Below are 17,219 nucleotides of genomic sequence, written 5' to 3'. Positions count from 1 at the left end.
TAATTAGTGTGATTCCAAATCATATAGTGATGCAGTTCTAAAGAAAGGCTACCAATAAAGGAGATGGGTTGAGAACAAAAATGCAACCTGTACTCCCTGACATCAACAACCAGCATCAAACCAAACATTCCTTAAGGGGCCCCTGCCGAGGTAAGAAAACAAGTCAAGTAAGATACAGTCACACCTCTACTTACGAAATTCCAAGACTGTTTTGTAACTTGAAAATTTCGTAAGGAGAAGTGTACTTTATATGTAAATTCTGTAATTCCTTCCAAAGTCCTCACACAACTACCAACTAAGCCCTTTAAAATTGGTCAGTGACCCAATTTTGTATGAAAGATGTGAGGAAACACACAAAAATAAGAGATTATAAGGAAATTATTTAATAATGTCTTAAAATAAATAAAGCATATGAAAATGTGCCCGCGCCGCTGAAATATCTCCCCCCGCGGCCGTTATAGATGTAATACCCGTGTTTGTCCGCCAGGTGGCTGCAAGAGCCCGTTCTACCAGGGCCAAAAGTTGGCCATTTTGTAGTGCATTTTAGACTTTTACGTGTGCCTTGTGTGTGTGTGTTTGTGTGTGTGTGTGTGTGTGTGTATGTGTGTGAAAATATGTGCCATGTTGCATTTGTAGTTTTTCATCGCTTAATAAGGGGAATTCAAAATAAAAATAATGGACAAGGAAATGAATTTAATTTTGGGGGGATTTCGTAATTTGGATCTTTTTCGTATCTCGAGTCACTCATTTGCATATAAAAAAAATTCGTAACCTGAAACTTTTGTACCGAGAAGCATTCGTAGGTAGAGGTATGACTGTACTTGTTTTGCTCACACAGATAACTGAGGGTCATAAATTCCACAGGCCTTGTTTATTGAGCAGGCAGGTTCTCACTGTCCAGGTAATAGACATAACAATGGCATCACAAACATGAAGATATAAAAACCATATCATAAAGATGATCGCTGTGACGTAGATTAAAACAACAGAAGTGACGCACTGGCAAAGCACAATGAAACAGAGGAGGGGATATAAAGAATAGGGTTAATGACACAAAGGTCAAACTCAGGTCATTAGGAGAGGCAGATCGCCATAGTGAATACAGATAAACCCAGAAACATACCAAAACCAGATATTAAACATAAATCAACACCGCTGAGAGCGAAGTGTCATAGACAGTGTACAGCACAACTACCAGTCATCAGATGTGTAATGACAATTTTGCATTCATTGGCCTCATTGCCAACGGAAGTAAACATAAAAACAGTGGAGATGACTGATGCAGGACTTTGGGATTGATTTTTATGGGTTGGCCACTGCCCAGCTTGATGAGCCAAAGATCCAAACCCTCAAGGGGGGCTGGTACGGAAAAATCTTTTTCAGATCGCATGAATCCTTGCTTCCATTACCATTAAGACTCTTAACCAAAGTACTGTAGATAAACAATAAACACAGTATTTACACTTTAAAGCAGAATATTGCAAAGTAAATCTGATAGTAGATGCAGACAACTGTTCCCGAATGATTTCACAGTTCACGTATCCATAATCATGGGCACTGATGACTACGGAGATGAGTCTTAACAAAACAGTACGTGTTGTAGTACTGTGAGTCAGAAATACTGTATAACAAATTTTTAGTTCCCACTACTGTTATTCTTTTCTTTGGCTAAACTCCCTCCTTCCTCTACTCATGATTGCCAGGTCAAGTAAGAGGTGTTAAATTGAAGTGTGAAAATTAAAATACTTTTGTAGCTTTTGGCAGAACTAAAGTGTTTAACATACAGAAATAAAAACACAAAGTATACTAAACTAAAAACACCAAATGAAATCATTATTTTACTGAAATGACGGGCCAAGAAGATATTGGCAGACTAAACTAAACATAAAATTATATTAATTACTCACATGATTTGCCAAATAGATATTGACAGAAATAAGGAAAAATGGAAGACAAACACCATGTACAGTTAATGCAGAAAAAGAAGTACTCGGGGAGTTTTTTTGGAATGATTCAAATCATAGTATACTAGGAACTATGGAACTTTTAACTTCTTTTACTCTCTAACAGCTCCTAAAGGACCATCCAAGAAGACCAGGGGCTTGTGCTAAAAATACCGCACTAGTGATGCCACAATGGAATATTGTTTGTATATATGAATTATTGACAGGAATGTTAGATATTTAGAGTTCTGATCTACCTTTTAAACTCTTGATAATTATCCTGTAGGATATAGGGATTCTCATAAATGATCTGATTTCTGAGTCTGTAAACATTGTCATTTGGTGATGAAAAAGAACCCAATACAGATGGGTTATATAATGTAATAGCTTACTTTGGGGAGATGATGCATCCTATTCAATGTGCACTTATATCCTGTAATGTACCATTAGAGGAGGAAGAATGGAAAAATACATGCTAAAAGCAGAGTACACAGTGGGGGAAAACAAGTCTTTAGCGTCCACCAATTTAACACGTTATCTCACTGAGATGGAAATTGTCATCATAAGTACACTTGAACTTTGTGAAAGATAAAAAATACCAGGAAGTTACAATGTATTAATTTAAAAAAAAAATGTTTACAGTTGCAGAAGGTATTTGGTGAAGAGTAGGTTCAACAACATACGATTACTTTTATGTAAACCTCATTTGGCAATGACAGAGGTCAAATATTTCCCGTAATTTTTACCATATATATATATATATATATATATATATATATATATATATATATATATATATATATATATATATATATATATATATGTATATACATATATATGGGTATATATATATGTTAGGGTTATTGGTCTTACATTATTATATATTTGCTCGCAATGAAGAACGCTTTGCTTTACTTAGCTTATTATAGTACATCTGCTTGCAACAAAGTAAATGCTTTGCTCCTTAGTTAGATCAAACAACAGGAAGGTTGAATCTTCTTGGACTGCTGGAATGTGAAGAAGAACCTTCGGCTCTACATGACCTTCATTTGTTTTGAGCGCTAAGACGTCTATTGTAACTAGGGTCCTTGACTATTGATGTCTCACTCCTGTTTCCCACCCCTTCCTTGAGAGCTGAGACGTCCATTGTGACTAGGGTCCTCGAAGCTAATAAACAAGGAAAAGATGCGTGTGACGCAAGAACGAACCTGGACAGAAACCTGTAAGGTTTGATTCTCTTTGCAAGCAAACCCAGAAGATTGTCTTGTCTCTTTATATTTGTGCGTGCATTTGGGAAGGCCTATTGGTGAACCTAACAATATATAATATAATAATAATAATCGGACATAGGCCCCTGTTGTAGTTATCACAACACAAAAAGCCTACTTGTCATCACACGCAGAAACTGCGTGTGACGAAATTGATGGTGCTTCTCCATAAGCTACGTTTACTCGGCAAAAGACCTAAATCTAGTACGGACTTGTAATTGGCATTCTGCTATTGTGGATACAGGTCGCTTACCTCTCGCTTACCTCTCACTGTCTTCCACTTACCTTATACCGTATTTTCACGACTATAAGGCGCGCATAAAAGTCAAATTTTTTCTCCAAAATAGACAGGGCGCCGTATAATCCAGTGCGCTTTATATATGGACCAATACTAAAATTGTTGTCACGATAAAATAAAATAAATCAGTCGATAGGACAACTACGGAAACCAGCCCCCGACTCTACTATTTTCCCGTAGATAAAGTACTGCGCAGTGACTGCTGGGATATAGAGTTCTTAATACACCCAGTTCTTCAATACAGTTAGTATGACGGCGACCACACTAATTTGGTGCTGGCCGTCATTTCGGCTGTATTTACAAAAGAAATCCTGCCGCTAAATGTTGGCGTCAACTGAAAGCAAAACTGAGTTCGGTTGTACTTTATTTAGACATTATACAACTTACTCACATCATCATCACCCACAAATCCATCAAAATCCTCATTTTCTGTGTCCGAATTAACAATTGCCCAAATGAGTCTTCCAAAACGCTGGGTCCCGCGGTTGTAGTTGACGCCAACAGAGCATTCAAAGCTAGACTGTGAACTATGTATATATATTATATATAATAACTCGGAGCTTGCTGTCATTCCCGGAGGCTTAAGAACTACAACTGCGGGCCTTTTGGAAGACTCATTTGGGCAATTGTTTAATTTGGACACAGAAAATGAGGACTTTGATGGATTTGTGGGTGATGATGACGTGAGTAAGTTGTAAAATGTCTAAATAAAGCACAACCGAACTCAGTTTTCCTTCCGTTGCCTGTTTAATAATTATATATTATATATATTATATATATATATATATATATATATATATATATATATATATATATATATATATATATATATATATATATATATATATATATATATATATATATATATATATATATATACATATATATATATATATATATATATATATATATATATATACATATATATATATATACATATATATATATATATATATATATATATATATATACATATATATACATATATATATATATATATATATATATATATATATATATATATATATATATATATATATACATACATTACATACATACATGCATACATAAACACACACACACACACACACACGCATACATACATACATACATACATGGGACAGCAACTATTAAAGAGATTTGGAATTCCATAACCCTCAGGGACTGCCACAGGCTGGTTGCCCCAATGTAATGGCACATCGAGAAAGTTATCAAAGAAAAATCATTTCCAACCTAGTCCATCATTTTGAAAATATTTTGAATGATTTTCTGTGAGCTTCATTTTTTTTTAGAAGTGAATTGTGATTTCTTTACTAATTGTTGAAATCCTATTTTCGTGTTTTCTTGTGCTGAAAGCTCAATTTATTATGAAAATAAAGACATCCTCGTCGTTTATGCTATCAAACACTAGTGACACTGGTGGAATTTTTGGTCATTTGTTGTAGAAACTGCATCCATCACTCAGGCCACCGTGTTTCTTGCTTATTGCTGATGGGAAAACAAAAAATCTTTACAAACATCTTTAATCGTTGTGGAAATCTGCAAATTAGTCTTGTTGGTTAGTACGTTGCTTCCATAGTAACCAACACCATAATCACTAAAGACCACAAAGCATTCAGAGTGCCTTGAATGTCAAGAAAGGTGCTATAAATATAGCTAGTTTGCATACCTTTGTTCCATTTACTTCATGAGCCAAAAGAGTTAAGGGTTGTTATTCATCGCACACTGTCAATTTCCCTCAGACTAATGTCTGCTTCATTGTGCGCATACAAATGGTAAGCATTCACAGTGGTACACGTGACGCATGCATGCTCATTGACCTACACCTATAGTGACCTTACATTGTACGTATACAAAGGATGCACACACACACATAAAGACGCACACACGAAAATGCACTCAGAAAAAAAAGAATATTATTTGCTTTGTGCAAAATAGTAAAACTAAATCTTATAAAAAAGTACAATATAGCAAGCAGTGTCTTAAACTCGTTAAATGCCTTGCAATAAATTAAGTCTTTTATATAAAATGTCCTTTTAATCTTTTCTGTTTCTTCTCAGGGCGTTTTAATACCTCACTTGCCATAAACCTCACTTGATGCATCTATCCGATTGTAATTTTACAGTCGATTGGTGGGGAGACATAACAACAAGCAAACTTTGTTAACATCCAGTTTTCTATTTTCTATATCGTTTTCCTGAAAACTAAAACTACAACTGAATTGCAAGTATTTGCCCCCTTCCTAATTTCTGTGTTTTTTGGATATTTATCACACACAGGTTTCACACCATCAAATCAATTTTCGTATGACACAGAGACAACCCAAGGAAAGAGAAAATGCAGTTTCTAAATGACGATTTTATTTACCAAGGCAGAAAAAATCCTAACTTGTCTGGCCCTCTCTGAAAAAGTAATTGCCCCATGTGTTAAATCACAGAATAACTGTGACTAATCACAATTGTAGGAAAGTCGACTTCAATTTCACAGGCCACAACCACACCTGATTACTACCACGTGTTGAATCAAGAAAATACTTAAATAGAATGTGTCAGACAAAGTGAAGTAAGCTAGAGCATCAGAGCATCATGCCATGCTCCAAAAAAATTCAAGAAAAAAATGTGGAGAAAAAGTGATGGGTTACAAAGCCCTTTCCAAGGCTTTGGGGCTTCAGCGAACCAATGTCAGAGCCATTATCCACAAATGGAGAGAACTGGGAACAGTGGCAAACCTTCCCCTGAGTGCTCGGCTAACTAAAATTACTCCAAGAGTGTGATGTGTGTTCATGCGAGAAAACCCTCTAATATTGCAGAATTGAAACAATTCTGCACAAAGGAGTTGACAAAAATTCATCCAAAGCGTTGTGAAAGACTCACCACAAATTATCGTAAATGCTTGATTTCAGTTATTGCTGCCAAAGTTGGCACAACATGTTATTAGGTTCAGCAGGCAATGACTTTTTCACAGAACTCCAGACAATTTGTTCAACCTTGGTAAATAAAATTATCATTTAGAAACTCTATTTTGTATTTCCTTGGGTTGTCTCTGTGCCATACTAAAATTTATTTCTTGATCTGAAACCTTTGTATGTGATAAATATGTAAAAAAACAGAAATCAGGAAGGAGACAAATACTTTTTCCACGGAACAATTTACAGTTTCAATACAACTAACATGCAGCGGCGGTCCGTGAATTTTCTAGCGACGCCTTCAGCTATGTCTGAATCAATCTAACCCTCAAAAACTATTTTATGGCTATAAAACCTCTATTGCAACTACAGCTGCGACAAAATCATCAATAATAACCTCATACAATTGAAATATTATTTAGGAATATAGACATATTTTACTCACCAAAAATCCTTTTTACCTGTACACAATATCCATCCTCCTTTCTTTCCTCCTTCTTTTCTATCGGCATCTAAGCTAATGCTGAAAGTCGAGCCTATCGTGTCGTATTTCTGGCAAACGTTTTTATTCGATTTAGTGCTGAAAATGTTCGATTCCGGTTGTGACAGGCTTGCTTGCTTTGGAGTTGTCTGACCTTTCTTAATGATGTCCAGCTTTTTTTTCTTGAAAAGTCCGTCTTGAAAATGGCTTTAACAGCAAATCTGCAAACAAATCAATTTCTTCTCCTCCTTCAGCCATTGCGGGTTAACAAAACCGCTATTAAATCAACACAACAATATATTTGCTTGTGCAGCTCGCTCCAGCTACAGTTTGGTAGCTCTGGCTAGTCCACTCTATCACTAGCCAATCAGTTGGTGAAAGCGATGACGTATCCTTACGCCTGCGAGAAGGCAATGACGTATCCCTACGCCTGCGAGAAGGCCTTGGTGTCGCCAGATCGAATTCTGATTTTAAAGCAACAGTTTTATCGACGCTTGTTTAATGTAGCAGAGCCTGCAGAGCTGATTGTGAAGGCCTTGAGGCAGATTTCTGACCCTGGCAACAAATAATGGCTGAAATGTGATTGGTTAAATGCTTCAATATGAAAACACACATCTGGAAGCAGTGCAACCAGGGAGAAAATCAATGAAAGGAAGCTAACAGACAATTTGGAATTATTTAATAAGTATTCATGGACAAAATATAACTAACATCAGTCTGTGATTCAGATATTTCTTAGGCCAGCAGAGAAGGCCTTGAAGGCCCTGACGGCACACCACTGCTAACATGTATGGAGAACGTGGGACATAAAGTGAAGATCTTACCTGGACACAGGGGGAACATTCATTCTCCATATAAGACGACCCCAATTCAAATCTCCACCATCAGAACTGTGAGGTGAGTGTGCTCAACCACTTGAATGTCAATGTGAAACATTAATTAAAACTCATCATAGTGCAGAATGTACCAGTTTGTCTTGCATATTTTTATCATCTTCACACTTGCCAATTATGACTAAATATGAGGCTGCACGTTTGAAGGTCTTCTTATGGCGCACAGACCACAAAGCCAATCACAAGTGACCCTCTTGTCTGTTCGTTTTTATTTGATGAAAGGGAAAAAGATGGGAAAGATTAACATTTCTATCTTTTCTCTAATTAAAAGCATATGATTCTGTTTTTGCACAAACCACCCTTCAATCACCATGAAGCATATGAATCAATATAATTATATATGTAATTCCCAATCTAAGCCTGACCCTGCATGTCTTCTAGGTTTGTTTGCTCTCTCATCTCCCTCAGACACTTTGCAGATATAAGCTTTGTGTCTTTGGGCCCATGGCAGCTTCAGGGATTTATTATCAACCCCATGCGTACGAAGATGTCATCTATTGTGAAGCTGTTTCCCTTTCCTTCTTTCTCTCCCTTAGAAGAGTTCAGCGCATCTGCTTGCTGCATTTAAATGTTTAATGTATTTAGCCTAAAGCTGTAAGGTGTCATCTGAATCTTATATTACGTGATTTGAAAAGCTGTTGGATCTGTTGTCTGAAATTCTTCTTTGTGTTAAAATTGCTCTCATCTCTCATCACATTTTCTGAACCGCTTTATCCTCATTAGGGTTGCGGGGGGTGCTGGAGCCTATCCCAGCTGTCTCCGGGCAAGAGGCGGGGGACACCCTGAATCGGTGGCCAGCCGATCGCAGGACACAAGGAGACGGAAAACCATTCACGCTCAGACTCATACCCAGGGGCAATTCAGAGTGTCCAATCAGCCTACCATGCATGCTTTTGGAATGTGGGAGGAAACCAGAGTGTAAGTGGCAGTGTAAGTGTTCCCATTTTTTTGTCATATCAAGAAATTGCACCTTCCTGCCGATTGTTATCATTTTCGTTGCCGTTTAGACGTAGTAACATTCTTAAATGAAGCAACACGGATGTGAGACATAGCAGGCATTATTTGCAATCACAAAAAAAGATGTTTACTGTCTGGTTCACCATTAGACATTCCCAAAAACATGCACAAATAAAGAGGGAGACACTCTGTCAGATTTTTCACTTGCAAGGAAGACAGCCGTTGAGGACAGCTCCCCAACACCGTTATGACCTTCCACCTCTTTTCTGTTGCTTTATTACATTTGGTGGCCCTGATTACGTGGATGTCTCAACTTTAAATGAAGAGGTGGATTACACAATTGAGACATCTGAGTGTGATTGTGTTTGTGCGTGCATGTGGGTTGGATTTTTAGCCTCGTACATCTCTACCAAAATACATTCATAAAAATCAAAACAGATGAACACCGAAGCGTCAGGAAGCCTATTGAAGTGTCCGTGGTGATGTGGAGATGACGAGGGTGGAGTGCTCACTGCAGGTCCTTGAGTCAGCCATGACTTGGTCCCGAGTACTCCGGGGTGTCGTGGCACCCCTTTGTTTAGACTAAACAAGGCTTTCAGGAGCATATCATTGCAAGCAAGTATGATAATTATAATATGTGCCTAACTGAAGGTGAGCAAAGCATTTTTAATTAGCAATGCCAAGCTTATACTTCATTGCAGGCAAATGTATAATAAACTGAAATAAAAACCCTCACATTTACCATTCAGTAGATCTGATGTAAATTGAGCCAAAGATGCTTCACTGCTGGGCTCTCCTGTGTCTCTCCTTTTCTGTTAGTCACGGGGGGCGTGTTATGGTGCCTCAGCCTCCGATTTGAACTTGTATGGTAAAATCTCATGTTCTTTGGGATCCACTTGTGTGTTCCAATTATGATATGGCATGATTCATTCAGTAAATTCATTTTTTCATGTATTCTCTGCCACCTCATATCTTTTTAAGAATGCTAATCCACGTTCATTCATTTATTTTCCATACTGTTTATCTTCACAAGGGTCGCAGGAGGTGCTAGAGCCTATCCCACCTAACTATGGGCACAACCTCCATTGGTGGCCAGCCAATTGCAGGGCAGAGAAGGACAACCATTCACACTTCCACTCATACCAATTTAGAGTGTGCAGTCAGCCTACCATGCATGGTTTTAAGATACGGGGAAAAAATGGTGTACCCGGAGAAGACCCACGCAAGTCTGGAGAGAACATGGAAACTCCACATAAGAAAGTCCAGACCTAGGATCGAACCCTCAATCTCAGAACAGTGGGGCACACATGATTGGATGTCTAGCATCATCAATGATTTAATCAATTGTTCTCTAGCCAAGATGATGAAGAAAAACTAATCTAAAAAGCTTTAACAAACTTCCTCACTTCCTAACAATTATTGGGTGTTAGAGGAGAAAATGATGTAACCCAGTGGTAAACTTGCCCCTGTCATTGCTATTTGGAGCACTAAGACGGCATTAAATTGAAAATGAGTGCATATTTACAAAAATACAATAGAATAGAATAAAATGTATGGATTTCAACATTAGCTATTGTGTCAATCATTGTGAAAAACATTTACGACTTGCTGAACAAGCATTCATTCTCCCAATATTACTGGAATAGGGGTTTGTATTTGTCTTGATATTGAGATACTTCAAATCACTCACCATCGAAAGTCTAAAAATCCTCTTCTTCTGAGCTGTTGGCCTGACAAAAATGAAATAAAAATGACGAGGTAGATAATAAATGAAGTCTTGCGGTACGTGACAAGCCCTTTAATGTTCATATTATACAACGGTGGCTTAAAACTGTGCGCACATTTGTATTTAAGCACATAGTATACATTCTTATGCCCGTTTACAAGACTGGAAGATAATCTTCTTAAAGGCCCTCCTAAAGTCTCGGTTAAAAATAGTATAAATGATTGGGTTCAGGCAACTGTTGCAGTAGCCGATCCAGAAAAAGAGGTTAAACAGAGCGCCGGGGATGGTGCATTTCTCTTTGCAGAGTGCCTGGAGACTGTAAGTAAAGAAAAAGGGGAACCAGCAGAGGACAAACACCCCCATCACCACTGCCAGAACAAACGTGAATCGCTTCTCCCTAATTTGTGCTACTTTGCTTTTGGATAACGACATCTGTCTGCTTCGGAGCGGCACCGGAGAAGGGAGGAGGAAGTGACGGGAACAGTGATCAGATGATACCCATGATATTGAAGCACAGGATGGAGGAGGAGGCTTTAACCTAGATGCTTGCCCTTCAGTGCCCTTGGTCTCCTCCATCTTCCCCTTCCCACCAGATCTCCTGGAGAAGCGATGTGAAGCAGAAAATGATGTTTTGACGTCATCCTCTCTCGTCCTCTCTTCTAATTTAATCTTTTCCAACTCTCTTATCTTGTGGCAGCTACGGTTGCTCTCCGTCTTGGTAGAGCTGTGACTGCTCTCCGTCGGCGCGTCTTCCAACTTGTAATGGGATTTCCTGCACTTGGCTTCGGCTGTCGGGCTAGACCGATGGGCGCCAGCAAAGCAGGTCTCAGATTGGGATGGCTGGAACTCCATCACGTTTTTGGCCACAAATACAGTGGAGGCACGCTGTTTAGCAACCCGATAAATCTTACAATAGACCAGTATCATGATGACTCCTGGTACAAAGAAGGACACGAGGCAGGAGGAGAGGATGTACCATGTCTGGTTGATGAGAAGACACTCTTGCCTCTGAGTGCCGTTGTTCTCATCTGTGAGGTCCCATCTCCCTTCTGTGTGCGTCATGAGAAGAGGTGGGGAAGAGATGACGATAGAAATCAGCCACACCACACTGATCATCACTTTAATCCGTTTGGGGGTCCGTTTGCGGTTGTAGCTGACTGCTTTAGTGACAGACCAGTAGCGGTCGAGACTGATGGCGCAAAGATGGACGATGGATGAAGTGCAAAACAAAATGTCTAAAGCCAAGTAGAAGGAGCACCAGGTGGACCCAAAATACCAGTAGCCCATCACCTAGAAAGAGTAGAAATCAATTAGGACATGACAGTTCAGTGTTGTGTGTCAGTGTCATCAAGTGCATATAATTCCCATGTTGTTTATAAAGAAAGGTCCGTTATGTGAATCACTACCCTTCCAATTACCCCCGTCACTAATTTTTAGTGTATAATCAAGTCATTTCATGCTTGACAAATACACAGCACTGGAAAAAATACACAACTGCATTTACTTAGGTTCATTGTTGTGTTAGCATGGCGTCGTAGTTGGACCCAAATGCAGGGACGCAGTCAAGGACTTGGAAGGAGTGCTCTAACAAACCTTTAATTACTTAAGGGCAGGAATCTTCAGAAAATAACAAGGACTTGGCATCAAATAACAAAATCAAACCTGACGTGGAAAGACATGGGGTAACGAGGAACTTGACATGAATCAAACAAGGTAGACGAATCGAACAATGACTCACAAACACACAGGATTTAAATAGACACACATGGGCTGATTACCAAATCACAAACAGCTGATTACAAGAGGATGGGAAGCCCGGAGGGACAGAAGAGGCAAAAAGCAAACAAACCAACCAAAGCCCCAACTTACCCTAACAGTACAACCCCCCCCAACCCCCACCCCCCAGAGACGACTCCCAGATGTCCCAAAACTAGACTATCATCACCCAAAAAGCGGGCGGCAGGGGGCCCGGAGGAGGGCAAGTCCGCTGTCCAAATTGTGACTCTTAATCGAATGTCCATAACAAAAAAATTAAATATCCAGGCGGTGAGGGCGCGGTGGGGCCTCAAAATGTAGTCCGGCCGTTCCGACGGTCGTCCGGTGCGGCCCGTGAAGCGCGGCGAGCTGGCCCGCCAGGGAGTCGTCCCGGCCGGCCCGAACAACGACCCACAAACACACAGGGTTTAAGTAGACACAAATGGACTGATTACCAGATCACCAGCAGCTGGTTACAAGAGGAAGGGAAGCCCGGAGGGACACAAGAGGCAAAAAGCAAAGAAACCAACCAAAACCCCAACTAACCCTAACATTCATATTATATATAAACATCTCTTCGTTGATGGCACTATACGTACTTGCAATCCATTTTGACTGGGAGGGTCGGCAGCGATCATTCGATGACCAGTCACTATTTGATTGCCTTAATTCTTGTAAGTGATTCAGATTGGATAACAATGCAAGTAGTGGTACACTGATAGTACTTAACGTGAAGAAAAATGAAAATGGATTAACTCCAACCCGAGAAGATTAAGGATGTTAAGTACTGTATGAAGTATGTAATGATGAGAATAATCACTTCAAATTCAATTTTGCTGCTTCAATGATTCATTTACTAATTAGTAGTGTTCCAATGACTCTCATCTATCATGTTCACATTTTGAGAAACTTCCTGTGAGTGTCATAAATGAACAAAATATAATGCAGAAATCAAATAAAACAATGATTATCTATTTTATATGGGTGTCCAACATGTTTCCTGCTTCTTAGGACAAATAAGGGTTCATTTATGTTAACATGAAGAGCTGTGGTCGTCGAGTAAATACTCATGTTGAGCTCCGGTAAGCGTGTTTTCATATAGATTAAGTCTCAATGATTAATTGTGCTCGAATATCTTATTTTGCTCAACTGAGTCGTGTTTAAAAATTCATTAAAAACATTCTGGGTTTAAAAAATGTTAATAATAATATGTTTGACATAAATATGTCACTGGTTAATGATTAGTATGAAGCCAGCCAGCACTAGTCGCGAGTGGCTTATGACTAGTTCATGCAGCTATTAATTAATTACTGTAGGCACATTGTGAATGCTAAATGTGCAGCTAAATATGTAATGGGCTTACTAATTACATGCTGTATAATTAATTTTCTTTGAATAAAACGTGATTCAATGTGTCGGTAAGAATCGGTTAAAAGCAGTATAAAAATATTATTGTAATCGATTAAAGAGTTTCAAGTATTTGATTTGAATTGAATTGAATGCTTTTATTGTCATTAAATAAGTAGAATGAGATTTAAAGCTTCATCACAAAGTGCTCAAATTACAACAATAAACAGACAAATAAATAAATAATAAAAATAACTAATAAATATAATAAACAATAAATAAGTAGTCACAACATAACTATGTAGGGGAGTACACAAATCACAATAACAAACAAACAGATCAAATAAATAGGTCATCAATAAATATGTAGTCAACGTAATAAATAAGTGGTAGTCAACATAATAAGTAGTAAGTGTTGGTCAACATAGATAAGTAGTCAACATTGAATAAGTGGTCACTTAAATAAGTAGGTATTGGTTGTTCAATACTTGATAGAAATAAGACCTGTATGTTTTTGTGTGAGTGCAATTCTTTAGAGTTCAAAGATACACTACATCTTTATTTTTTATTCACATACAATGCTCTTTCAAAGAGCTTTCTTGGCGCCAATTAGGAGCAGGTCTAAATGAATGTTATTGTAAACATAAAGATTTGTTTGTTTTACATTTTTCTGCAATACATTTTCGATTGTGCAATATTACTTATTAAAACTTGTTTTTAAATGCCTTTACACGAGCAGTCAAAATAATTGGTGAGTGGCTGAGTGGGTGTGTGAGTGAATATCGACAAATTTGCCACCATAGTAAACTAATTGTCCAAATAATTTTAAAAAGATACAATTATTCATAAATATAAAAAAACATAACTGTCAACAAAAAAAATGCTGAAATTATATTTACTATAACAAATGCTCCCAAAGTTATGAAAATAGTGCTGAAACATGTATATATATATACATATATATATACATATATATATATATATATATATATACATATATATATATATATATATATATATATATATATATATATATATATATATATATATATATATATATATTTATGTAGACTTATATATATTTATGTAGACTTATATGTATATATGTAGACTTTTTGTTTCCAACTTAGTCACTGGATCTCATGAACGGAAAGGGATCAAACTGGTAAAAGGTGAAGGGGCAAGGTCTGTGCTGTAAAGGGGAATAGAGAGCAGTTCCCAGCCCAGCTTGTTGATGGTCTGCATCATTTGGACTGCTGTGTCAGGCCTTGCCTTGTCATGAGCCACGATGAGCCCTTCTGACTGATGACCCGTGCAGTTATTCTTTATGTGTTTCTTGACCTGCTTCTGCCGTTCACCATCGTTGACACCAAGTTTGAAAGTGACAAAGTCAAAAGTGTTGTGAGCGACTAGCTGAGACTGCAGTCCAAAGATTTTTACAATGAGGGAATACGGCAGTTTGTGCACCAATGGGAAGTGTGTGACAGTGCTGGGAAAATGCATTGCAAAATTAAAAAAAATGTAGCTGCTATCTGTTTAAGAAGTCCTTATACAAAAAAAAATCCCCATATTTATTGAATGACCGACAATTTTGGAAGAAGCTTTTGCCAAATTAGTCTCGAAAGTTGATTTCATGAGTTTTTCACTTTGTGTTACACTTGCCCATGTGATTACCCATTGATTTTATTTGTTGTTGCCCGTCCCTCGTGCCTCCCCTACTTCGTTGCCTCTTGTGTCACCCACCTGTTCCACATTGTCTTGTCAACCCGTCTGTTTTGTTAAACCCTTCGTCATTGTCTACCCCTTGTTAGATCATCTGTTTCTGTCGTTTCATGTCCAGTTCCATTCATCATCCCCAGTATCTCTTCATGCCCTCGTGTTTGCCCCAGTGTCCAACTGCTTCCCTCGCGCATGGGTCCATCTTGCTCCCCCCACATCTTGACACCTAATTTATAGCTTATATACATTCATTCATTTTCCGAACCACTTAAGCTCACAAGGAGCTTATATACAATATAACTTAAACTAATTCATGAGTGTTCGCATGCGTTTAACAAAGGGCTATCAAAACCAAAGGTTTTACATTAAAAGTGAGTGTGTTTGTTCAAGCATCTGAATCGATTCCAAAGTTTTTTTTCCCATATATCACATGGGTGTCAATGACAAATGTAAATGCTAAAGAATTTTAAGCTTTAGCTTTTTTCATATCACATCTTATATATGTTAGCAATGGATGGATGACCTTTTAAAGTTAGAAAAGTAACTGAGTGAGTCAATGTCCTGATGAATCATTTGTTTTCACCTCACCTCGTTGGCCAAGGAGAAAGGGATGACCAGCGTCGCCACCAGTATGTCCGCCGAAGCCAGTGACACCAGGAAAAGATTTTGAGGAGCCCGCAAGGCACGGCTTGTAAACACGGCCACTACAACCAGCACATTCCCCACTACCGTCACGAGGATGATGACCGTGACAATCACCATGATGAGCACTGATGCCACCTGGGAGTGCGGAGGCAGAGGAGCGGACCTTGACAAGGCAAACGACGCCTGACTAATATTCTCCGAAGAAGACGTTGCGGGGACAGTGGCCATTACAGGTGAGTCCATTATTCTCAAATCGCAGTCTCTATTTTTTTTATCCCACTGCATTCAAATGAGACTGTTGTTTGCCAGTTAAAAAAAATGAAGAGGAAAGCCACAGCATCCTTCCAAAAAGTCTTCAAATACAACAAATGAGATCCCTCACAGTAGTTAAACAGATATCCATCAAGATTACACTCACATATTTGAAATTCTCAGTTATTATATTCAAAATGATTTAACCTTTTAAGAAATAAATTTAAAATAACAAATATTTACTTACAAGGTTGTTCTATCTATTTCCACTATTAACTAAGAAAAAACGTCATTCTCAAGTAGCAGTAAAGCTCCAGCTTGCATGGAGTCGAAAAAGCGTCCTCAAAAATATTTTTAAGAAATAATGAGACAAAATGAAAGAAGTGAAAAATGGAAGAGGTGAAACATCAATAAATAAGCAAAGGTTTCCCTCTCTTTGATGCGAGTGGTTGTAGCTCTGAGTGAAAGTGCTGCCGTTCCCTGATGCTCCAAAGCTGGAAAAAAGCAGGAGGAGCGAGGCTGATATGAAAGGCAGACTAAGAGACGTGCAGTGAGGAGAGTGGGAGATTTTGCTGGAGAGTATTCTATCAGCCAGAAAATGAGCAAGGAATGAGAGAGTAGCGGAGGAGAGGGTGGAAAGAGAGAAGAAAGGAATCTGACAGTGGCGTGTGGCATTGCAAGGCAGAAACTGAATAAATAAATAAGAGGAAAAAGGTAGGCGAGGAAACATGCGGGGAAGGGGAGCACAACTTGATGGGAAATGGGGGCGAGGGAGCAGAGGAAAAACAAAGTTGCCAAAAACTAGAGCTGATTAAAAGAAGAGATGATGCCATATAGACACCATTGAGGAAGGTTCTGGAGAAAGAATAGGAGATGGAACCGAAAGCAGCACCTATGTGTTGCCCCAGGCGATTTGATTTGAATGCTTTATTTTGGAAATATGGCAGAAGAAAGAAAATAAGAAAATAAAATACACAACCAAAAAAGCCATTGCAAAATTAGACCAAACCAATGAGGCAGTTGGCATGAC

General features: G+C 38.4%; 1 protein-coding gene across 1 annotated transcript; it reads right to left on the bottom strand.

Annotated features, from left to right (window-relative positions):
- Positions 1 to 9,746: 9,746 nt before the first annotated feature.
- Positions 9,747 to 16,819, bottom strand: LOC144089630 (alpha-2Db adrenergic receptor-like). Its single transcript, XM_077620672.1, has 2 exons — positions 15,881 to 16,819; positions 9,747 to 11,761 (listed from the first exon to the last, which is right to left on the bottom strand). The coding sequence occupies exons 1-2, from the start codon at positions 16,220 to 16,222 to the stop codon at positions 10,616 to 10,618; spliced, it is 1,488 nt and encodes a 495-aa protein (XP_077476798.1). The 5' UTR covers positions 16,223 to 16,819; the 3' UTR covers positions 9,747 to 10,615.
- Between the last annotated feature and the right edge of the window lie 400 nt (positions 16,820 to 17,219).

Source organism: Stigmatopora argus, chromosome 2 (assembly GCF_051989625.1).
Source record: "Stigmatopora argus isolate UIUO_Sarg chromosome 2, RoL_Sarg_1.0, whole genome shotgun sequence".
In the NCBI taxonomy this organism is placed as follows: domain Eukaryota; kingdom Metazoa; phylum Chordata; class Actinopteri; order Syngnathiformes; family Syngnathidae; genus Stigmatopora; species Stigmatopora argus.
This window is presented reverse-complemented; position numbering and strand designations above follow the sequence as displayed.